We start from the raw sequence: 22,067 nt of genomic DNA, 5'->3' as shown, positions 1-22,067 counted from the left end.
CTTGGATCTAAACTGCATGAATGTTTGTTGAAAGCAGGAACAATAAGACATCATAAAACCGAAGTCGGAGTATAGGGTAGGCGGTATGGAATGCCCCTCATGATCCTGACGATCCCCCACCTCTAGCGGAAACCCGTTTGTCAGAAATTCTTCTCAAGCAAGTGACGTCGATGATGGATAAGGAAGGCAACACTTAACCAAAATAAGCCCTTGATAAGCTTATCTGTCTGCAGGTCTAGCGAGATTCTTCGCTTCTTGAGTTGCCACGATGGAAGGGTAGTCACGTGGGCAATATACATTGCTAAGCACTAGGTATGCATGACTTGATCAGTAGTAGCCTAAGGAAAACATTTATTTATGGGCAAATTAACTCTGTTCACGCTGGGCTGGGGAAGGGAGCAGATTGTTACCGTGCTCGAGCGTTACAGTCCGATACAGTGACTTCACTGCGGCCCGGGTCGCATTCGTATTCGGGTGTAGTGATTTGAGGTGAAATAAAATGGGCCTGGCGTTAAGCAAGGACGCCATACTCCGTATGCATAAACGACACTGTAGAGCTTTACTTATGGTCAGAGTCTAAGTGGTTGACAGGATCCGACCACCTACATATTAATGATTGCCATATTCGTATTTGAAAACGAAATTCACACTGGAAATGTGTCTTGCTGAAGCACCCCCTACAAGCAGAATCCTGACTAAATCACCCAGATAAGTTCCATATGCCATTCTTCGAGAACAACTCTTGTCTGCTGCTAGTACTTAAGGCAATAGAAAGCCATCGCGAGCTTTCAAACCATGGGCCGTCAATCTGCGAAGGAACAGCGTGACACGACACGAGCGTAAACCCGATTATTTCCAGGTAAACGAATACGTCGTACTCTGTGTCAATAGCGAACCGTTCGTCGGTGTGGAACTCTGACGATCGAGCTAAGGGTGGACCCTGGAGATGAGACTTTGTCAGCGCCCATTGATTGGTTCTGTCCCTGAACTTGTGAATTAGCTGAGCCAATAAGGTAATGATGTATCAGAGTGGGTGGGGAGTGTGAGTATGTAGACCCCAAGGCTGTATAAATCTGACAGTAAGGAGTATGTTGCTTGTTGTTAACGGTCATCACACCTGTTACTTAATCCATACCATACTGGTATGTATGTGATGGTGGTTATGTATCCAATAACCAATTTACGATTTCCACGCGAATTGACAGGCATTGGCTTTGTACCCTACCCGCATGGCAGATAGACTTACTGGGTAAGATTCAAGCGCGATTGACGTTAAGATATTCCCCGGACGTAGCAAGAGGTCCCGGGATATGCTGATAATAACGTGGGAGTTCGGGAGAACAGAAGTCGCAGTGTTCAGCCTCAAACCCATAGCAATGGAGAGCAGCTACGACCGCCACCAACTACGAGATACATGCGAACTTCTGAGCAGACGGAAACTCAGACAAAAGTTTCGAGGTATGATTTACTTGATGCCCCTGTCGAAGGTAGTAGCAGACTCACGTTTAACATACACGACGAGTCGCATGATGACCATTGCAAATCGGATTTCCCCGACAAACTCGCCAATAGCTGTGCCAAACGAACAAGCAGCTCTATGGCCCAAAGTTCAATGATGTAATAAGTATACAATGAGGCTGAAGAGGAAACATACGATGAATATCCGCAGTGCTATCCCGAATATCAGGCTAGGGCCCGCTTAGATCTACGACGGAAGACGCGGAACAAGGCGAAGGCGGTAAACGTTATTAATGCTAGGGCTGTCTATTGCGTACATACGATTACGATCAAGGCTGGTGGAGCTTAAAAGACAAGCGAACAAGCAAGACATTATGGTAGTTGGCCTAGTGTTATTATGGTTGGTGTAAGTGGTGATCCAGAGGTCACGAGTCTATGTCTATTGCAAGACCAAGCAGCGTGGCGCTGGTACAGATAGAACGAGACACTAAAGGTTGTACGTATGTAGTAAGAAATCATGTCAAGTTGTCACTCCGGGTGAATGATGATACCTACACGAATACTACGAAATGCAAGTGGTCTGCTTTCCAGTTCCAGTTCCAGAAGCAAATGCGACAGGCCCACATTAGACCCTTTACGGGATCGTCGGGGCTTCGAAGTTCGGAGACTAAACTAAAGTAGGAAGCTTTTCGGTGAAAGATGTCGAGTTGGAGCATGGAAATTAGCACCAGGTAAAAAGGAATTTGATATGAAGACCCAGTGAAAAAAAAAAGGATAGGAAATTGTCATGGAAACATGCAATCTTCCTTTTACACCCCTTTATCTTGATATGTAGATCTGGAAAGGCCCAATAAATGAATTACCAGTTATGCGTCTTTATTGAGCGTACACACAGATTTATCCTCCTGGCAATCGAAGAAAACGGTCGTTATTGAAGTCTTTTGAGGAAGGTTCCATGTGTTAATTGGGCGGGCGTATCTATAGAAGTGTGGCACTCAGCCGACCCCCACCAACAAGTCAACCACGCTGCAACTCCACCTCGCATCTAATCTGTCTCTCCTCACGCCCTGGCCAACAACATCTATTTGGGACACAAGGCCACAAAAAAGCTTGCAATAGGAACAAAAAGTAGTTTATGGTAATCAGAAAGTAATCAACAACATTCCTGCCAGCCATTGGCTTGTTCAATACAGAGATGGTCCAGCAGTGTATCTTTCATCACATTCATCTCTTTAAATCTCCGCCCTTGGCGAATTCGCTCCCGTTAATCGTTCACACCCTGTCCCTTGCCCTTGTAGTGCTCGTACCTTGACCTTGAGACCCCAGGGCCCTCTTTTTATTTTTCACTCTCTGCCCGTTCCCTGTAAATGACAAGCCAAGCACTGATCTCATTGACTGACTGAACGGACTTTGTTGACGGGAGGCGCCTGCACCTTGGACAGCCAACGGCGCAGACGGGAAGACTGGACAATTACTAACCTTGCTAAGGTACCTCCTGCATCTGGAAAGAAACACAACCTCCACTTCTCCTACTCTACTTCCTCCTATCCTCTCCCCTCCATCCCGTCTCTATCCCTTTCCTCTCCTTCATCCGCATACTACTTCTCAGTCCCAAGGAGTATCACTGGTTGCGAGAAACTCAACAACCACATAATAATCTCGCTTGGTTGCGAGCTCCAACTCGACTTGCGGCGCGGTTCATCCAAACGACTGGACTGATTTGATTCCTTACCGTCGCATATCACCGCCCTCAACAAAATGGAGGCCGTCAACGCTACCTCCAGTGGCTTCTCGTCTGTTCTGGCCGGCACCAAATACGCCAATGTGGCTCTTCCTCCTCAGGTCGAATATGTTATCGAAGCCGTGTCTAACGCCGGCGTCTGGACTTGGGTATTCACTTTCATCGCTCTTTGTGTTGCCTATGATCAGAGTATGTTATTGTTCCGTTACCGGGTAACCCAAGGCGCATTGCTAACCAGAGCTCCTAAATAGTTGCCTATATCATTAGGAAAGGCCCTATTGAGGGCCCGGCCATGAAGCTTCCCTTCATCGGCCCATTCCTTGACTCCATGGATCCTCGATTTGACGGTTATCATGCCAAGTGGAGCAGCGGTCCCCTGAGCTGTGTTTCTATCTTCCATAAGTAAGTACTGAACGAGCGATTCAACATGACGGAACGGCTATATTGACATTGAAATGCTAGGTTCGTCGTTATTGCTTCCACTCGTGACATGGCTCGCAAGGTCTTTAACTCACCCGCCTATGTCAAGCCCACTGTTGTCGACGTTGCTCCCAAGCTTCTGGGGCACGACAACTGGGTGTTCCTCGACGGAAAGGCCCACGTTGATTTCCGCAAGGGTCTTAACGGTCTCTTCACCCGCAAGGCCCTGGAGAGCTATCTGCCTGGCCAGGAGGAGGCTTATAACACTTACTTCAAGCATTTCCTCAAGATGACTAAGGATGCCGGCGGCAAGCCTGTCCCTTTCATGCACGAATTCCGTGAGGTTATGTGCGCTGTCTCTTGTCGTACCTTTGTTGGCCATTACATCTCTGACGAGGCTGTCACCAAGATCGCCGAGGATTACTATCTTATCACTGCTGCACTCGAGCTTGTCAACCTCCCCGTTATCCTTCCTTATACAAAGTCTTGGTATGGCAAGAAGGCCGCTGATATGGTTCTGGCCGAGTTCTCCAAGTGTGCCGCCAAGAGCAAGGTTCGCATGGCCGCTGGTGGTGAAGTCACCTGCATCATGGACGCCTGGGTTCTGTCAATGATCCAGTCTGAGCGCTGGCGTGAGGCTGAGGAGAAAGGCGAGGGACACACCGTCGAGAAGCCCACTCCTCTTCTCCGCATGTTCAACGATTACGAAATCTCTCAGACCATCTTCACCTTCCTCTTCGCTTCTCAGGATGCCACCAGCAGCGCCGCTACTTGGCTCTTCCAGGTTACCGCCCAACGACCCGATGTCCTCGACCGTGTCCGGGAGGAGAACATCAAGGTCCGTAACGGTGACCCTAACGCGCCTATCACCATGGATCAGCTCGAATCTCTTACTTACACTCGCGCTGTTGTCCGAGAGCTTCTTCGATGGCGCCCTCCTGTCATCATGGTTCCCTACGTCACCAAGAAGGCCTTCCCTCTGACTGAGAACTACACCGTTCCCAAGGGTAAGTTGAGAAGTTTCCGATCACATTTTTGATCGCCGTGACACTGACTCGAATCCTCAATAGGCTCAATGTTGATCCCCACCACTTTCATGGCTCTCCACGATCCCGAGGTCTATGACAACCCCAGCCACTTCGACCCCGAACGATACTACAGCGGTGATGCTGAGGAGAAGGGTTCCAAGAACTACTTAGTTTTTGGTACTGGGCCTCACTACTGCCTTGGACAGGTGTACGCTCAGCTGAACCTGGCTCTCATGATTGGAAAGGCTTCAGTCATGCTTGACTGGAAGCACCACGCAACCCCTAAGTCTGAGGAGATCAAGGTCTTTGCCACCATTTTCCCCATGGTATGTACTCGCTACAGGGCAATACAGTGCAATAACGACTGACTTTGAAATAGGACGACTGCCCCCTCACCTTCGAGGAGAGGAAGTGGTAAACGGTACGGAGGAACTTGGTCGACACTAGATTCAATACGGACCATTGGACACGATTCCGGCATCCCTGATGCACAGGGCAGTGCGGTTGCAGCCCAAGTGTATCTGATGAGGGAGGCCGAAAGAATGATCGAGGAAGATGGCTGTGAATGGCTTAAGCTTCCAATGAAGATAAAATAAGAGATCAACTGTTGGCATATGATTAGCTACAGGAAAATTCTCTGGAGATGAAGCTTGAAGAGCCGGGAAAACAGCTCAATGTGGACGGAAAGGACAATCATGATGGTTAACAGTTTTAATACCTATTCTCGGTGTATATAGTTGGCTGCCTGAGGGCATTTGGGACCGCAAGGTCATAGAGATGATTGCCATGATTGGAACTGGCATTTGGACAGCGAATAGCAAAAGATTTCAAAAACAGATCAGATGACCGAGTTGAGTGAAGTGACTTGATGTCGGCTCCAACTTAGGTCAGCATGAGGGATTCATGATGGCTATCACTTTGGAGGCTTGAATATGGAGGCCGCGTCTTGTTGATTTTCGATTGATTTTATTACCGGTGATTACGAAACGTCTATTCATTCATTACTACGATAACATCATGGCATTCATTTTATCGTGTCTGGGCATCACCCTGGTCCCAGCCTCTTAGTCAGTGGCCTTAGCTCGGTATAGTCCACGATTCGCCATCTTGAACCTCAATTCACATTTCCCACCTCGATATTATCTAGGGAGTACCTCTCTACACTAATACAAAATGGCGGCCCGTCGCGCTCTCTTCTCATCAGCCTCGCGCGTATCCGCTGCTATCCAACATGCTCGACCTATCTTGATAATTGCAGCTCGCTCGCCAAGCCCCTCGCTACCATCCCGAGCTTTTGCGCCCTTTCAGTCTACTGCAAGCTATGCTGCCAAAGCCCAAACTAAAGCCCAAACCAAAGCAAACCCGATAGATGATCATGCCCCACCGGACCCCAAGCCATGGAGCTTTGGAGATATAAAGAACCATATTGAGAAATCTGACCCGGGCAATGTAGTCCTCATCGGCACGTTCACCTCTAGGCATGTTGGGAATTCGAGTTAACAAGCGCAACAGACGTCCGAGAACCAGTCGAGCTTTTCGAGACGGGCAAGATCCCCGGTGCGATCAATATTCCTATCACATCGGCAGCCCAGAGCTTCCATATCTCTGACGAGGATTTTGAGGACATGTACGGCTTCCAGAGACCGGCAAAGAACAAGGAGCTTGTGTTTTATTGCAAAGCAGGAGTGCGTGCGAGGGCGGCAGCGCAACTGGCTCATTATGCTGGCTGGGACAAGATCGGCGATTATGCAGGCAGCTGGCTGGACTGGGAAGCCCAGCAAGGACCAGTTGAGAAGGTTAAGAAACGATATTGAACAGACAGAGCTCGATAAATGCAGACATTCGTTGGCAGAATGGTTGGTCAAATAAAAGCGCCTTCTAACTTATTGTACAAACAATTACCAAAGATCTGCTTCCTTAGGGACTCCTTTTGACTATACCTTAACTGTAATTGTGGCCTAGGAATACATATTCTCTTTACACGTGTCATTCAATTCCTGACTTCCATCTCATGGTTCTAGTCGATTTGCTACCACCCCTTAAAACATGCTGCTACCTTTACCCTCGTCCGGCTTGCTGGCCACGGGGCTACCGTGAGCAAAGAAAAGGATCTTGATCGCAAGGGCCAGACCAGCGTGTAGCAGCACCACAACGACCAGCAGCACCTTGCTGACCTGGCGATCTGTGGCGCTGAGCACAGGGTAAAGGTTTCGCAACAAAAACGCAACCGAGATTCCGAAACCAATACCGACAAAGACCCAGTTGAGTATGGAGATAGGTGATGAGCTAATGAGGGCAACGGGGACCCAGATCAGGTTGGAGTAGCCGTACAGAGCCCAGCACTCGAGGAGATTGGCAGATTCGCTGCCGAAGTAACGGAGGGCGAGGAACAGAGCCATAGGAATGAAGAGAGTGTAGCCGTAGATGAGGCCAGCAGCGCCTGTTTGTCATTTTAGTGCGTGACTCCCAGCCAATATCACATGAGACATACCACTTAGCAGCTTGAAGTCATAGAGGAATGGCCCCTTGCCCGTATCCGACATATACTGGCTAATGGTGCCGCCCAGGAAAAGGATCAAAATGACCGTCGTGGCGATCCAGAAAGGTCCGTACAGATCAGGGTTGCCCTCTAGAACGTCGAGGAAGTTGGCCCTGGGAAACAGAGCAGCCCAGCAACGGGACAGAACAGCTGAGGTGTCGACATCGAAGAATTGCGCATAAAAGTTCATGCTCCAGAGGAAGCGCTTGGATGAGCCGGAGCCGGTCGAGGCCGTCGCTGGTGGAGGAAGACCGCTGCCGCTGGAGGGAGGTTTGCGGGTGTTGGGGTTTGTATCATTGAAGTTAGACGTATGGAACTCGAGGTCTTCTTGAAGATCGGTATGTCCGAGGTCGCCCTGAGCATCGTATTAGTTTAGTCAAAGAGCCTTGTGTAAATATCTTGAGGATTGCAGCATTGCGCCTGAGAGGGTAGCTAGCTAGAGGGGACATGGCATACCTCATCGTCAACATCGACGACGGCGTCGTAACCGGAACCAGACATGGTGAAGTTGGGTAGGTATCTTATCTAAATATATAGCTTTGAAAGGATAAAAAGAACGGCTCGTTTGCAGTCGATGAACGTATTTGGTGAAAATGGACGGCAGTGACAAAGTCACAAGGGAGAGTAAGGTTGAGGTGCTCCCACTGGTTGCTGTCGGCTTCTAATTGGGACAGTTTGGCAGTTGTCGTAATAGGAGCACGCGCACCGTGCCAAGCTCAGAACCGACGATTAACCGGCGCTTGATAATTGTCGGCTTCAATCATATGTATCGAGCTCAGGGTAGGGATTATCAGTGGAGACGAAACAACCCTGCAAGCTATCGCAAGGGAGATTTAGTGAATTGGAGAAGTGTTGCATTCAACATGACAGAATTAATAGAGGAATACGCCGTAGTTTGAGAATCAATTGTCGGTAGCTTTGCCAGCTACAAGTTGTGTTGTTAACATCATAGCACAGTCACTCATTTCCCTGCCCGTAACTGTCTCGAAGCGTGAATGCTTTTATTTCTTTTGAAGGGGTCTGGCCGGAACACCTCGCGGCACGGCACATCGTCAATATGGGCATCATCTAGAATGTATTGCCTGAGCTGCACATGCTAATGTAAAAACAACCAGCCTCGTTTGAACAAAAGAAAAGAAGCTCTCCTCTGTCCTTGCCATCGACCCCCAAATGCCAAATCCCAGACGCCACATCCATGGAGTAATCGTTTATTTGAGCTTCTTCTTGGGTCGGAGCTGGTTGGTGTGTCCACACTTGCGCTTGCGGCAGTTGGTGGCACGGGGAGGGAGACGAGCCTGTTGATGCTGGTTAGAATCCGGTGCGTTGCGGGCGGCAGGTTCGACATACGTAGCACTTGCGGCAGATCATCTTGTCGCAGTTGAACTTGGAGGCAAGGGCCTTGAGCGAGGGCTCAATGATACCACCACGGAGACGGAGGACGAGGTGAAGGGTAGACTCCTGTACAAGGCGTAAGTGGATGTTCCCATAATTTCCCAATCATCTTCCTGCGAATGCAACGGCATTTCGGATCCCAGCACGCACCTTCTGGATGTTGTAGTCGGAGAGAGTTCGGCCATCCTCGAGTTGCTTACCAGCGAAGATCAGTCGCTGTTGGTCCGGGGGAATTCCCTCCTTGTCCTGGATCTTGGACTTGACATTGTCGATGGTGTCCGAGGACTCGACCTCGAGGGTGATGGTCTTGCCCGTCAGGGTCTTCACGAAACTGGACGGTTCTGTTAGTACACAACGGAAAGAGGCGATTTTGGTTGATTTTTCGCAATCGGTGGGCTCGAGCTTACATCTGCACTACATGGAGAGTCAGTATTTACGCCTATTGAGGTTGTTTGAGGCTATAGTTAGGGGTATACTCACTCTTTACTGATTTTTGTGACGTGACGATGTGAGGATTGGAAAGCCGGTCTTCTTCTGCGCGCAATTGGTGGGGCGAACAAGTTCAAAAAGGAAGGAAAGCCCTAAGGTTGAAGATGATCACGTGCTGGGCTCCCGCCCACCAGAACCGTTTCTGTGAGGCGAGGGGGAGTGGATCCAACACCTCCCGTCGCCCATGATGTCCTGGTTCACGTGGAAGCTTGCGGTACCTGATGTATTAGATGTAAGTCATAATAAGGTAGGTATCCATGGTATTATCGGCCATGTTATTGATATGATCAAACAACTTCCTCTTCTTGCTCTTCCTCTCCTTGCTCTTCTTCTCGGCGTCTCTTCAATTGCCATGAAATCATCTTCTGCTCCAACATGTAAACTGCTTGCACTATGTCATCAAGCGACAGGCCTGATATGTGACCTTGACCACCGATCAGCTCGAGAGACTATATGAAAAAGGCCTGATAACTTACCAGCAGCTTTATACAATGCCTGCGCTGTCTCTGTAAGGTCTTTGACCGAACGGAACGCTTCATAGCTTGGTTCTGCTAGAGTTTTCCCGTCTTGTTCTGATCCCTCTTCTCCTCTTACTGTAATTGCTTGACCAAGGATCTTCCGCATTTTGTGGTCATTATCTTGTTCAGTGTTTTCTCTTGGAGGAGCCTCTGGAGGAGGTGCCTTCTCTGATGGAAAGAATCTGGTGATTTCCGAATCATCTTCCATTTATTAGTATTGTCTTGATGCCCTGGGATGAACTCACTCTTCCTGTCGATCGTGCTCGCAATATGAGCAAAGTATTGGTCAAGCTCCTCTGTGGCCATTGAAGTAACTTGGTCAGCGGTAACCTGATTGAAGCTGGGCTCCTTCCCAGGTGTTTGAGATGCTTCTATTAATTCTTGGGCGCCTTTGAACCACGTTATCCAATCAAATCTGATACTCTGCTCTGTGCCAGCGGCGCGAAGAAAAGGGGTGTGCTGTCCCAACGGAAAGCACAGCTTTGCTGCAACCACAATAGCCGACATGAGCAAGATCTCGGGATAGTCTATATGAAATCGCCGTGACTTCTCAATGGGTAATTGAAAAGAGAACTTCATCACCGATAGTATGCTTCTTGCTGCGATGAGCGTTTCCACTAGAACAGTCAATACAGGACGGGTCGGCGTCTTGAGAGCACTCGCCTGGTAAAGTGAGCTGCCTGACAAAGTGTACAATCGTTGGTGTATCATTAATGGCTGGGAATATCATTCCATAGTTGTGATGATATGAGAGAGCGAGATCTAGCACAGCATTGTGCATGTCGATGCCTCTGAGAGAAGAGCGCAGGGGTAATTTGAGGGCCCTGGTATAAGCAGATGGCAGTCGATCTTGCATTTCTTCGGGAAGATCGTAGTACTGATATCTGTTAGCTGAGGTGATAAACTCTTCAAGGTTGACTTACTGCTCGTTTGTAAGGCATTCGTCTAGAATTGGCCCAGGCGCAAAGCTCCCCAATCGTGGTAGGTATCCTGAGCAACAAGCATCCGAGGTAGCACAAGGCCAAGGTTTCAATCATTCTCGGCACAGGCCAATCTGGGTTGTCCTCTAGATTCCAGCTACGAGCTCTTGCACCTTGCTTCTTAGGAATGTCATCTTTTTCTGTGTCTGTAGGCTGCGAACTGAATATCGCAAGGCCATCACCCGTTTGTTGTGTTTCCTCCTCAGCCAGGAATGCCCCAGAGCCTCGAATGCGAAGATCCCACAGATCGCGCACGACAGTCTCAAGTTCTTCTCGATGACCTTTGCTCTGAACGAGCCAAAGGAGCTGCTGCCTTAGCACTAGCTGTAGACATTCCAGAAACAGATTCTTGCCTGCTTGCCCTGTAAGATGGCGCAGCTCTTTTTCCTTGACCTCCTTGTCCTTTTTTGTCTTTTTACCAAGCTGACCAGCATCGACATCATCACCAATGTCGAATTGAATGAATCCCTAATATGATTTTCAGCCCAGGGTCTTCGAGAGTGTAATGCAAGACACACCTCAACCTGATGTCCGTTGGAGCAGAAGCGCAGACCATTCTCCAAATACCATCTTCGAGCACCACATTCTGGACATCTCTCCCCGCGGGGAAACTTGCGAAGATCTCGCCTCTCATCCATAATTTGCACTGATTATGGCATTTCGCATTTGCTTTTGTCGTTGTCTTTGCTTCTGGCTTGCAAGCTCCGTCGTTATGGGTTTGCGATGGTCAAAAAAACGTGGTTAGAGCGAAAAAATATATATGTAGGTAGGTACTTGCCCATATGTATTTGTAGGATCATGTTGTACACTTTGTAGCGAGCAAAATCATAAGCATTGTATACACAATTATAGCTGTATAATCATTTCGATTTAATTATCTTATCCTTCATTTCACAGGGTTGTGGTTTTTGGATTGTGTATTAATAAATGCAGGTTTGTACCACACCTAGACCCAAACACATGTTCGTCCATACCTACAACACCTTACTGTCTCGTCCTAAGTACCTACCTACCTACCTATGCAACGCACCCGTATTAAGCAAATGTTACCGCGGTGCCCAACGACTTTACAGAATTCACGTCACTCAACATCAACAAATCATGATCAACTCCAAAGCTCTCCCATTTTTTTTCTTCATAAAATTGCCGCTACGTATCGTGACATGATGGCATGTGCAGCGTGTGAGCTAGGAACAAAGGAAAACATTTTTTTGAGCCTGAGGCTCGGGTGCTTAGAATTGCCGTATATCATAACCGGCAGGCAATCCTGTCCAGATAGAGTCCTTCTGCGCAATGCCCAATCCATGGCCCAGGAGTATTGATGCGCCAAACATTCATCAAAGCAAAGATCCCTAGCCCAGATCATCTTTCAATGCGGAGCTCAGAGGCTAAGTGCCATTTAAAAGAGGGTGCGGATCAAAGGTTAGGCGATTTAACCCTGGTTGGGGGCCTCCTTGGCTTCCATGGCGCACTCCTCGCCCATGGAAGTGAGAACGATAACGTCTGAGAGGCATGATTAGGCAACTCGTCGATTAAAGACCACAAAAGCAACTTACTGGTGTCCTTCTCCTCCTCCTTGAAGAGCTTGGTGATCTTCTGGCCAACCTCGTTGTCGGGAAGGGGGACATCGTCCTTGGTGTCACCGTCATCGGTCATGAGAGAGAGGAAACCGTCGTCGGAGATGTCGAGCTTGAATACATGTTAGTTGAGCTGGTGGCGGAAATGACCGGGGGTCTGCTCTTCTGAGGAGAGGGGTTGTTCCTCTTTTGGAGCGGGGCAAGGGTTTACACACCAGTTGGTACTCGCGACGAGAGACGTTGGGGACGTCCATGTTGTGAGTAGAGGGAGAAAGATCCTCGTACTTCTTGCCAGTGAAGATGTCGGTAGCAACGAGATGGACCTTGGCGTGACCGTGCTTTCCGGTCTTGGAGGTGGACATGTCGACGATCTTGCAAGGGCGGTTCTTGATCACGACGAAACCGTTCTTACGAAGAGCAGAGCACTGCATAGGGTAGGTAAGAGAGGCACCGGCATCGGCCGAATCGAAGGTCATCTCATGCTGTGCCAGGGTGAAAAGGGGCGATTAGCAAAATTCTTGATAGATATGAACATAATATGACGGTGATGGCCATTTTCATGGTTTGTGAAGCTCGATTCAATAACTCAAATGGCAAAGTATTGTATCGTGGGGCATAGGTCACAATGCGGGGTGTCAATCTCCAGGCGAAAAATGGGCGCAAGGGAAGATTTCGTGGGCGCGTGCGCCTGGGATTCGACAGAGGCAGCAGCAGAAGCAAGCAAACTCACCTCAGCATCGTTAGGGGCGGCCATTTTGACGGTATTGACAAGAAGTCGAGTTCTTTGAAGAGAAAGGAGTGAGGTTGAGGAGGAGAGAAGAAAAAAGCTGAGAGTGGTGCTTAATAGTGGGATGGAGAAGAGAAGAAGGAGGAGAGGGCCAAACTCGGAAAAAAGAGATGGGGGGCAAAGAAAAAGGTGCGAGGCCCTCGACAAGTTTTTTTCCTAAAGTCTTTGATTGGTGTAAATGGGCGTAGCAGTGGACACTATTTTCCAGGCTGTAGTTTTTACTTAGGTCCTGTGGATGGACGGACGCTGCCGGTGGATATGATAGCCCAGCTTGCCCAGCTAGCACAGGTAGAAATTAAGAAGAGCACAGGCAGTCTTAGCTCTCGTAAAACCTGTAAGCACTCAAGGCGTCCAACCTTTGTCCTTCTTTCCAGTGGCCGAGAGGGGAGCCCAGTCCATGGAGATGGACCCTCGACATTGCCCCTCGCCTGTGAGCTACTCGACCCCTCCTCTCCCAGAACTCTGTTCCCGTACCAGTGGAGGGGTTATTGCTTACAGGGCCTTGAGGGCATCTGTTCCGCTGCAAAGAAAACTGAGCGGGGTGGAGCGGGAAGCCACCAGGAAGTGTTAATTGATGGCAGCTTTAGGTTACCGCCTTGACGATCGGTCATCTCAGCAAAGCTCGAGGTGGCGGGGTCAAGACAGAGTAAACATTGCTCTGGCCATTCACATGTCAGAATTTGTTTTTATTCTGGGTCGAATATTGAATTTGAGACTGAACTTCCAACCTCTGCCAACGGACAGAACTCAAAGAAAGCGAGGTGGTCTAAAGGTCACGAGGGCACTCTAGGCATTTCAAGAAGCAACCTGACACGGAGATTCCCAAGCCATCACTGCGTCAAGGCGTCAAAGCCTGCAGGGGGTCATTGATGCTAACCTCAGGACTCAATGGCTGAAATGCAACTGCTCACGCGGGGAGCAACCCATCCTATGTTTTTGATTTGGGGGCTTGCTTCCAGGTTCCCCTCTCAAACCTGAGGTGGCCATTGGTGCCCGGGACCTGTGTGTCTCAGCAAAATGGCTTTGGTGAACTGCAAGCAACTCTTGCAAGCATGGAGCAAGGCATGGATGGTCATGGATCGCAGTGTCGCACAATAAAAGCCATCACATTTTATATCGGTAGGCCGATTGCTACCTCAGTCCCTATAGCGTAGGTAGCAGGTACTAGGTATTCGAGCCATACCTAAGCATCGCCGTGCAAGCTGCAACATTACCCTTTCTTCCACTGTTTGCTCTTCTGTGGCGCTTTGAGCCTAAGACGAGCCAGATCATCTCCTGCTGAGGACGATTTTCGATCTAATAATAAGGGGGACCTGGGGGCCGAACATAAGTAGGCCCTGGTTCGTGCTGCTAACCATAAGGACGAATACCAGACTGCTGTGTTTTTATAGTCTTCTGGTGCCTTCTTATGCTTCTGTCCAAGGCGGTTGTAGTTTTGATGTGGTCGGGTGGGTTTGCATTTTGCCGACAGAGAGACAGACTATCGGCTGGCCAAGATCTGTGTGTCGTTGCCAAAATTACCTACCTAGAGAGAGCCCCGCACAGCCACACAAGGCTGGAGTTAAAGTGTCCCCGGATTGAAGTGTCCAATCAGCTTTCACTCGACACCTTCAATTTCATGGCTGTCAACAGCCTCGCGTTGCAAGCTGGCCAAGCTGACCCTTTTGCGCCCAGCTCAGCTTCACTAATAGCTTGATGCCCATTATCGACCAACGCATTTGACTTCGACAACCATTACCATGATATTGCCTACGGCTCTCGAACCCGCGCATTAATCTTTATATATTGAATTCTGCTACTGTCCTACCTCTCCCGGCATGTGGCTCGACCGACTGGCGGGAGGCCCGGCCAGCAGTCCTGGACCCTCTACGCCTCAACCCGGTGGCAGAGTATATCCTAAAAGAACTTCGAGCACTCTGAGCCCATATGTCACATCTCAGCGTCCTGGGATTTCTCCGCGAGGCTCCTCGCTATCACTCGTATCCAATGATTCCACCATCTCACTCCTTTCGTCTTCGCGAAGGCCTAATGGTTCCAACTTGAGGCAGGCCTCAACAATAGACACGGGATCTGATTCTTTGGAGGTGCTAGAGACTTTGCTAGCAGGCTTTTCGAGCGACCGCGAACAAGACGACAAGAAAACTGCCATTAATGAGGACGATATCAACTTCGAGGCCGTATTTGGGGGATTGTCATTAAAGGAGCTTGCCACGTCCGAACCTCCTGATACAATCACAACCAGCAACCGCAAGCCAAAAACGGCAGAAGAGAGTCCGTTTATCGCAACATATGCCCTTTTGACCCCTATAATTAACATATCATAGGCGAGAATGATAGAACCAAACTCGAAGATCTTCACCGATCGATTGAAGCATGTGACGATGTACTCAATTCAGTTGAAATCAGCCTTGCCAACTTCCGTAACGACCTTGCCCTGGTATCCGCAGACATCGAGTCTTTGCAAACCCGATCGACAGCCTTGAATAGAAGATTGGAAAACCGGAAGCAAGTTGAGAAGGCACTGGGGCCTCTGGTAGAAGAGCTAAGCTTGCCGCCCGAAGTTATCTCTAAGATCTCTGAGGGGCACATCGATGAGACGTGGGCAAAGATGCTCGCCGAACTGGATCGCAGGTCGACTCTATTTAAAAAGAAGTCCGAAACTCAAACTAGTAATGCGGCAAAGGACCTCGAACCGATTCTTGACAAGCTCACTTTCAAGGTATCTGCACTCTGCCATGCTCTTGTCAGAACTTCAACTAACTCTTCAGGCAATCGAGCGCATACGAGACTTCATCGTGGCTCAGATCAAAGCACTGCGTTCACCGCATATCAATGCCCAAATTATTCAGCAACAAAGTTTCCTTCGATACAAGGATCTTTACACATTCCTGCACAAACACCATCCGACTCTCGCAAATGAGATCGCCCTTGCATATATGAACACTATGCGGTGGTACTACCTTAATCAGTTTTCCCGGTATGAGAAGGCTCTCGGGAAAATCAGGCTTCACATATTAGACAAGAACGACGCTCTTGGCCACGAAGATGCAACCCGCAAGGCTACTGTTCTTTCGAGCAACAGGGCACCAGGGCCTCCTCATGATGCATTTAACCTTGGCCGGCGCATTGATCATCTGAAAACTAACAATCAAGCGGCACTCTCCTCATATCTCGCCGAAGAAGACCAATCGACTCACTACCTCGAAGTACCCTTCCGCAACTTCAACCTGGCACTTATTGACAATGCCACGGCGGAATACACGTTCATGGCCACCTTTTTCTCTCCCGCATTGTCCTACAGCCAGATTTCGAAGAACTTTGACTATGTCTTCCAGGCTACCTTCGAACTCGGCAGAACACTTTCCAAGACTCTGATAGGGGAGACATACGACGCGCTTGGCCTACTTCTTTGTATCCGGCTGAACCAGCATTTTGCTTTTGAGCTCCAGCGCCGAAAGGTCCCTGCTGTGGATGGCTACATCAATGCTACGACCATGCTCCTGTGGCCCCGTCTTCAGGTCATAATGGATCGTCACTGCGATTCTGTGCGCCACCTCAGCAATGCTGTGCCCGCCAAACCGAGCCGCACCGAAGTCGCTAAACTCTCTGCGGCACCTCATGTTGTGACCCAGCGTTTCGGGCAGCTGTTGCACGGCTTATTGGCCCTCAGCACTGATGCCGGTGATGACGAACCTGTTGTGTCCAGCCTGCGCCGCTTGCGCTCCGAAGTTGAGACCTTTCTTACTCGCCAAGCTGAGCTCTTCGGTGACAAGCGTAAGAGCGGGCGCTTCTTGTATAACAACTACTCACTTATCCTCACCATTATCAGCGATGCGAACGGTAAGCTTGCTGATGAGCAGCAGGGGCATTTCGAAGAACTGAAGACTCAGTACCAAGAGACGTCCTAGAAAAGTGGCTCATCTGGATACAAAATTGTTGGGAAACAAGAGGGGTAATCCACGGGAAAATAGTGCATTCTCATGTCTTCCCTTGGGTGTAACTAGTGTATATTTCTTTTGCATGGCGTCTCGGTGAAATCATCTACGGGTCTTGTTGCTAAACAGAGCTTTGAACAAACAAAGTGTTATCTATGCCATTCTAGCGTGGGGTAAAACATTTCATCTGCCAACTTTTATAACCAATATGCCGACCTTGAGCAATTTATCTGAGCAATTATCTTGCGGGTGGGGACTTTGGTGTCTATGGAGAGAAGAATGAGGCAATGCGATGGACGAGTATTGGATTGCGGCGAAGGTAGAAAGCCAAGGCTCCCACAACAAGAGCCATACCAACGGTCTTGGCTGGGCGGCGGTAACGCCAGAGGACCGACTTGATGTGATCCCACATTTCTTGCCAATGAAGCTCATTGACCTGCTTCTTGAAAAGCTCTGAGCCCTCTTCCATGGTCTGTTTCGCACAGGTTTCGATATCCCGGGCTGTCTTTAGAGCACTAAAATTAGAGATGTGTCGCCAGTAGCTAAGAGTCTCAGGAGGATGCTGCCCAAAGAGGGCGGCTGATTTTATAATAAGCTCGTCCAGATCCATTTTTGTTGGGACCTTGCCCAAAATGACATGCAGCATATCAGGCTCGTCTATCTCGAAGATCTCATTTCGACGGTCAAGAATGATCTGCGCAAACACGTAGACTGTGAATACAGGCTCCCGGGCTAGGAAGACGTCGAACAATCTGGCGATGTCTTGATAGGTCTCGATGTTGTGGGCATACATGGTCAGGGTTCCGGCTAAGGCATAGAAGGGCTCAACACCTGCAAGATGCCGTCGGAGCTTGGGATCAGCAGCATGGAGAATGTCCGGCAGAAGACGGAGTTGAGCGGTTGTTGGCCCAAAACTGGGCAACATAAAGTCCCGTATCCTCAGGACGGATAGGCGCGCGAGAACACGAGCTCTCCATGTTGGTGCCAGCACCAGCAGTAGAACCTGAGAGATGTCGTGGTAGCCCTGGAAGTAGCACAGATAAGGGTAACGACGTAGGACCTCGGTGATGAGAGATGAGAGTTCTGACTTGCGGAGACTCAGCTCTGCGTCGGATTGGTCTGGTACTGCATTAGCTCTCGCGACGTCTTGGGGGGGCAAGTAGGAATTGAGAAATACTGGCTGGGTAATAGATGAACGAGCGATTGACATCGAGCTGGACCTGATCCTCGTCTCTATGGCGGGGKAATTGCTTCCATGCGTTGGATTCTTCTTGAGGCAAAGCAAGATCATGGTCATCCTTTTCGTCAGAGGGAGCATCAAGACCTAGTAAGATGGGCCCTGTGAGATGGTGTCAGTCAATGAAACGGGGTGTATACACGGACGGTAACAACGAACATGCTTGTCTTCGCAATGCATCCGACAGGAATCCACCATGAGCTTCAGCTAGCGACCGGAGACGGCCAATGTCTCTCCATTCGCATGCTTCGATGATATCTGCAGCTTTAGGATGAGATAGCATGTCCGGTTCCTGCGATGTCTCTATGTTGATGCTGGCATTGGTATTGCTGCTGGTGCGACTGAAAGACAAGGGCGACTTATTATCGCTATCCGCCGGATTATCCATGACTGGCTCGATAGACAGAAAAAAACAAGCAATCTGAAATGGGGGATGTAACGAAGCGAATCGATGAGAAGGGATAGTATCAAGTGGCGAGTCTTGCCATGGCCAAGGTTGAGGGAACCTACCAGCTCAGAAACAGAACAACTTGTTCTTGTTCCCTTGCTAGCTCCTGAAAAGCCTATTTGTTCAAGTTTATGACTCTTCTGCTGTCTTGTTGCCGATAATGTTTGTGTCGCAAGGGACTTGTGGCGGGTGATTCGTGTCACTTGGTGGATGAAGATTATAGTGCAAGCGTAAGTCATGAGAGGTATGAGAGTTGCTTTGCTGATAGGACCGTAAGTAAAGTTGATCCCTGTTTGGATGACCCAAGGTCTGATTCATTCAGATTTGATACAGAGTTAGGGGCCATGTACCCACTCTAACCACCCCCAGTAGTGGGTACCTAGATTTGAAATCACATCCACCATTCAGTTAAGGTACCTACCAGGTGGGTCGCAAAAAAACCGACACACCGATTAAGCCTGACAGAAATACCCGATAGAGAGATCTCCTATCACTGATCTAGTGATTTTTTGTCACTACGGAGATTCTTATATGGTGAGAGAGCTTTCGTGTGCCGGTTAATTTGCAACCCACCTGCCTACCTAGGTAGGTAGGTTAGTAGTCTAGATAGTTGATAGCGGCGAGGGCAGCCAAGCCATACCTAGGTACTTACTTTTGGCACACTTGCTTCTCTATTCTATGTATATTCTCGTTCGAAGTCTTTTTGCTTCTTGGTTTAGCAATGTGGATACGGCTTGCCATCACCATTATCATTCGTTCTGCTTGTATCGCACATGGTTGTTCAGGCTCCTTGACTAACGTCACCTCCACACCCTGTGACCATGGACAATCAGACATCAAGCTTCAGTCTCGATCAGGTCAAGACATGGCACAGCGGACTGCTCATTGGATCGATTGTTTTGACAGTTTGGGGATGCAGTCGTCTACAGCATTCACTCTTGACCTGGTTGGCGTTGCCATGCTGCTGCATTAATTTCCCGATGGCAAGTTTGGTGATGCTTATTAGTTATTTTTTATGGCCATGGACTGTCCGAGACGGTGAATGGCAAGTTCTGATTATCAACTAACAAAGACCCGAATACCTAGACATAGCAATTTTTGTATTATGGCCGCACTAGCAAATGTCGTTTCTAGAACTGCATTTGGTAATCAGTTTGGTAATCAGCTTGGTAATCGTTTTTGTTTGCCATGTAGGGCCATCATTAACAGAGTGAAGATATGCACGGAACAGTCACCCGTTAGATGCTGGCCATAGCATGGCGAAAGGGATCTGGAAGTCTCCGACAACGGCTTGGTGTAACTGACATGTCGTGTTCGAGGTACAAACCATTGTGAGCCACATTTTACAGAGCCGGCATGAAAACAACTTCCCCGGGAGCTATAGACAAAGATTGACTCGCGCGAGCTGTGATAGTCTCAAGACCAAAACCCAAACTCGAGTCATCTGCTGCAGTAGTTGTCAGCTTGGAGCTTTCCCTAGCTCTGGAGTGGAGTTGATGATTGAAGTGTCCGTAGTACGCGTAGAAGTGTCGAATCTAGTGCCGTGGGGAGAAAATGGAGTGGATCACAAATCCTTGCTCAGATCAGTCCCACTAGTACAGCTTAAGTTTGGATTTTGAGAGCTGATGGCGACTAGCCTAATAAGGTACTAGGTAGCTGGGGAGCAAGAAGGCTTTTGGACATTTAGCTGCGATGATAAAATAAGCAAGTCTACAAGAACATTAAATTCATGCAAGACTTACCTAAATCTTTTCATCACTTAGAGCATATTGCAAGCTTCTATAATCCCCATGATAGGAGATCTGCGAATTGGGGTAGTAATTGCAATTGGTGCCGGAGTGCCAAGAGAAAGACTGTGGCTGGTTTAGCGATGGCAAAAGCCCAAGAATAGGTTCGTTCTCGAGATACAGTCGAAGGTCCCCGAATGCTGAGACCTCTTTGTAGATCAAACGGCATTAATAAAGAAAAGCACAAAGCCATTTGATCGATTGACTGGCTAAGCGTCATTGTGACTGAGTTCGTGCCCACTTGATCCTTAGGCGACTAATTCAAGTCGGTGTGACCAAAAAGGCAGAAGGGCATACTCTGTGTCTCGTGTGAGGATGGAGGTGACAAAAGGAAAGGGACGGAAGCTGAGACACTTGGCTGGTCCAGGCTCGGCCTAATGGCTGCTGGAATTCCCACAGTCGTTCTTCTAGATGATTTATTAATGGTTTCGGGAATGTCAAGAGCCGCTCAGGATGAGAATGTGATATGCCGTTGGTTGAATCGGAGCGAAGTCCCATGTACTAGACTAGGTTGTCTGTGGTCGGCCCAGCTCAAGAAGCTCAGCTAGAACTAGTTTTTCTACTAGTCGATCGGTAGGAAATGACGAAGCTGACAAGAAAGATAGTCGAAATAGTGCATCCCCTAAATTAGTTATCCGTGATTTCTTATACGTAGTACGTAATTCGGAGAGCAACTTCCTCTAAGAATCGGACTGCAACACAACACAACGCAACGCAACGCAACACAAATGCCGATGTGAGTCGACAGCCAACCACATGAGGTGTGGTTGGCACCCGTTTGACCTAAGAAGAGCCGCTCGAGTTACCGACCCCCTGGTTCTCGGTCGCCTCTTGCGGAGTTTTGCTCGGGTGCTCATCAGAACCGAGCTGATGAGCCTTGGCCGACTACCAATTCTGCTGCATACCAAACTCCAGGGTCGTGCTTCATGGATGCTTTCTCAAGAATGTGTGGCTGTCCTTGTGAAATAACAGGGATCGGCCGAAGTTCGAGGATTCTTCACCAGTCTGTCGAGATCAAAGGCTCTTCCCTGCGATGTCGGGTATCAGATCGTCATCATTGACGAAGATGGTACGTTATGTACAGGGATCTAGGGTTGAACATGTGCTGTATATGTAGGTATATGTACGTATGTACAAAAATGGTTTCTTCTTTGGCTGAATAGTAGTCGAGATTGGTTCTCGGAGAGGGATTATCAAACCTTAGTGGGGGTTCCACGAAGCAGCCCTCTACGGAGTACTCAGGCGGAAGATTCTTCTCAATCGCAGTGAATGGAGGAGCCTCCAAGCACACCTACCTGTTGGTTGCACACTACGATACAGACTAAAGCAGACAGGTAGAAGGTTGGTAGGCACCTTGCCGACTCAAGGTACTAGAGTTTTCATGGGAGTTACCTTGGACTACCTGGCCTTTGTCACGGAGGCAATTGGTGTTCCAGGGCAATTCTGAGTTAGATACTATGGGCAATCTTACGATGTTGCTTGAAGTTGCTGGCCTGGTTCCATAGGTAGTATACGCAAGGTACCTTAGTACCTAGGGTGAAACCGGGTTGTCCAGCTATCATCACTCAAGGCAACTTGCAGGTGAACAAGGATTCATGGCGCGTCGAGCATTTGAATTTGACCTTTTTAGTGCTGGGGACCATGATTCTTTTGTGTCACTCGTTACACAGACGGAATCTTGCAGGGACCCGACTGGCGCTAAAAATCTATCCGCCGCTCGAGATCTTTACG

The 22,067-nt window shown here is 48.8% G+C and overlaps 8 protein-coding genes across 8 annotated transcripts; 3 read left to right on the top strand and 5 right to left on the bottom strand.

Moving 5' to 3' along the window:
- Positions 1-3,216: 3,216 nt before the first annotated feature.
- On the top strand, positions 3,217-5,065 carry FMAN_11459 (putative cytochrome P450 (involved in C-22 denaturation of the ergosterol side-chain); the record flags this gene model as incomplete). Its single annotated transcript, XM_041834272.1, has 5 exons — positions 3,217-3,388; positions 3,451-3,601; positions 3,662-4,626; positions 4,690-4,973; positions 5,027-5,065. 5 exons carry the CDS (start codon positions 3,217-3,219, stop codon positions 5,063-5,065), a joined length of 1,611 nt encoding a protein of 536 aa, XP_041684553.1.
- Positions 5,066-5,820: 755 nt separating this feature from the next.
- FMAN_11458 (uncharacterized protein) lies at positions 5,821-6,461 on the top strand (the record flags this gene model as incomplete). The annotated part of the gene is made up of 2 exons (XM_041834271.1): positions 5,821-6,109; positions 6,160-6,461. The coding sequence occupies 2 exons, from the start codon at positions 5,821-5,823 to the stop codon at positions 6,459-6,461; spliced, it is 591 nt and encodes a 196-aa protein (XP_041684552.1).
- A 225-nt stretch (positions 6,462-6,686) lies between these two features.
- FMAN_11457 (putative YIP5 Protein that interacts with Rab GTPases involved in vesicle-mediated transport) lies at positions 6,687-7,687 on the bottom strand (the record flags this gene model as incomplete). Its single annotated transcript, XM_041834270.1, has 3 exons — positions 6,687-7,087; positions 7,139-7,541; positions 7,643-7,687. 3 exons carry the CDS (start codon positions 7,685-7,687, stop codon positions 6,687-6,689), a joined length of 849 nt encoding a protein of 282 aa, XP_041684551.1.
- Positions 7,688-8,394: 707 nt separating this feature from the next.
- FMAN_11456 (putative ubiquitin fusion protein (ubiquitin / ribosomal protein)) lies at positions 8,395-9,253 on the bottom strand (the record flags this gene model as incomplete). The annotated part of the gene is made up of 4 exons (XM_041834269.1): positions 8,395-8,481; positions 8,534-8,644; positions 8,729-8,987; positions 9,240-9,253. The coding sequence occupies 4 exons, from the start codon at positions 9,251-9,253 to the stop codon at positions 8,395-8,397; spliced, it is 471 nt and encodes a 156-aa protein (XP_041684550.1).
- A 213-nt stretch (positions 9,254-9,466) lies between these two features.
- On the bottom strand, positions 9,467-11,203 carry FMAN_11455 (uncharacterized protein; the record flags this gene model as incomplete). The annotated part of the gene is made up of 5 exons (XM_041834268.1): positions 9,467-9,786; positions 9,831-10,248; positions 10,280-10,462; positions 10,509-11,033; positions 11,084-11,203. The coding sequence occupies 5 exons, from the start codon at positions 11,201-11,203 to the stop codon at positions 9,467-9,469; spliced, it is 1,566 nt and encodes a 521-aa protein (XP_041684549.1).
- A 794-nt stretch (positions 11,204-11,997) lies between these two features.
- On the bottom strand, positions 11,998-12,896 carry FMAN_11454 (putative HYP2-translation initiation factor eIF5A.1; the record flags this gene model as incomplete). The annotated part of the gene is made up of 4 exons (XM_041834267.1): positions 11,998-12,068; positions 12,122-12,254; positions 12,358-12,624; positions 12,873-12,896. 4 exons carry the CDS (start codon positions 12,894-12,896, stop codon positions 11,998-12,000), a joined length of 495 nt encoding a protein of 164 aa, XP_041684548.1.
- Positions 12,897-14,746: 1,850 nt separating this feature from the next.
- On the top strand, positions 14,747-16,837 carry FMAN_11453 (uncharacterized protein; the record flags this gene model as incomplete). The annotated part of the gene is made up of 3 exons (XM_041834266.1): positions 14,747-15,200; positions 15,254-15,648; positions 15,698-16,837. 3 exons carry the CDS (start codon positions 14,747-14,749, stop codon positions 16,835-16,837), a joined length of 1,989 nt encoding a protein of 662 aa, XP_041684547.1.
- A 292-nt stretch (positions 16,838-17,129) lies between these two features.
- On the bottom strand, positions 17,130-18,489 carry FMAN_11452 (uncharacterized protein; the record flags this gene model as incomplete). The annotated part of the gene is made up of 3 exons (XM_041834265.1): positions 17,130-17,983; positions 18,042-18,203; positions 18,261-18,489. The coding sequence occupies 3 exons, from the start codon at positions 18,487-18,489 to the stop codon at positions 17,130-17,132; spliced, it is 1,245 nt and encodes a 414-aa protein (XP_041684546.1).
- Positions 18,490-22,067: the final 3,578 nt, after the last annotated feature.

The sequence above is a fragment of the Fusarium mangiferae genome (assembly GCF_900044065.1).
Source record: "Fusarium mangiferae strain MRC7560 genome assembly, contig: FMAN_scaffold008, whole genome shotgun sequence".
Taxonomy (NCBI): Eukaryota; Fungi; Ascomycota; class Sordariomycetes; order Hypocreales; family Nectriaceae; genus Fusarium; species Fusarium mangiferae.
This window is presented reverse-complemented; position numbering and strand designations above follow the sequence as displayed.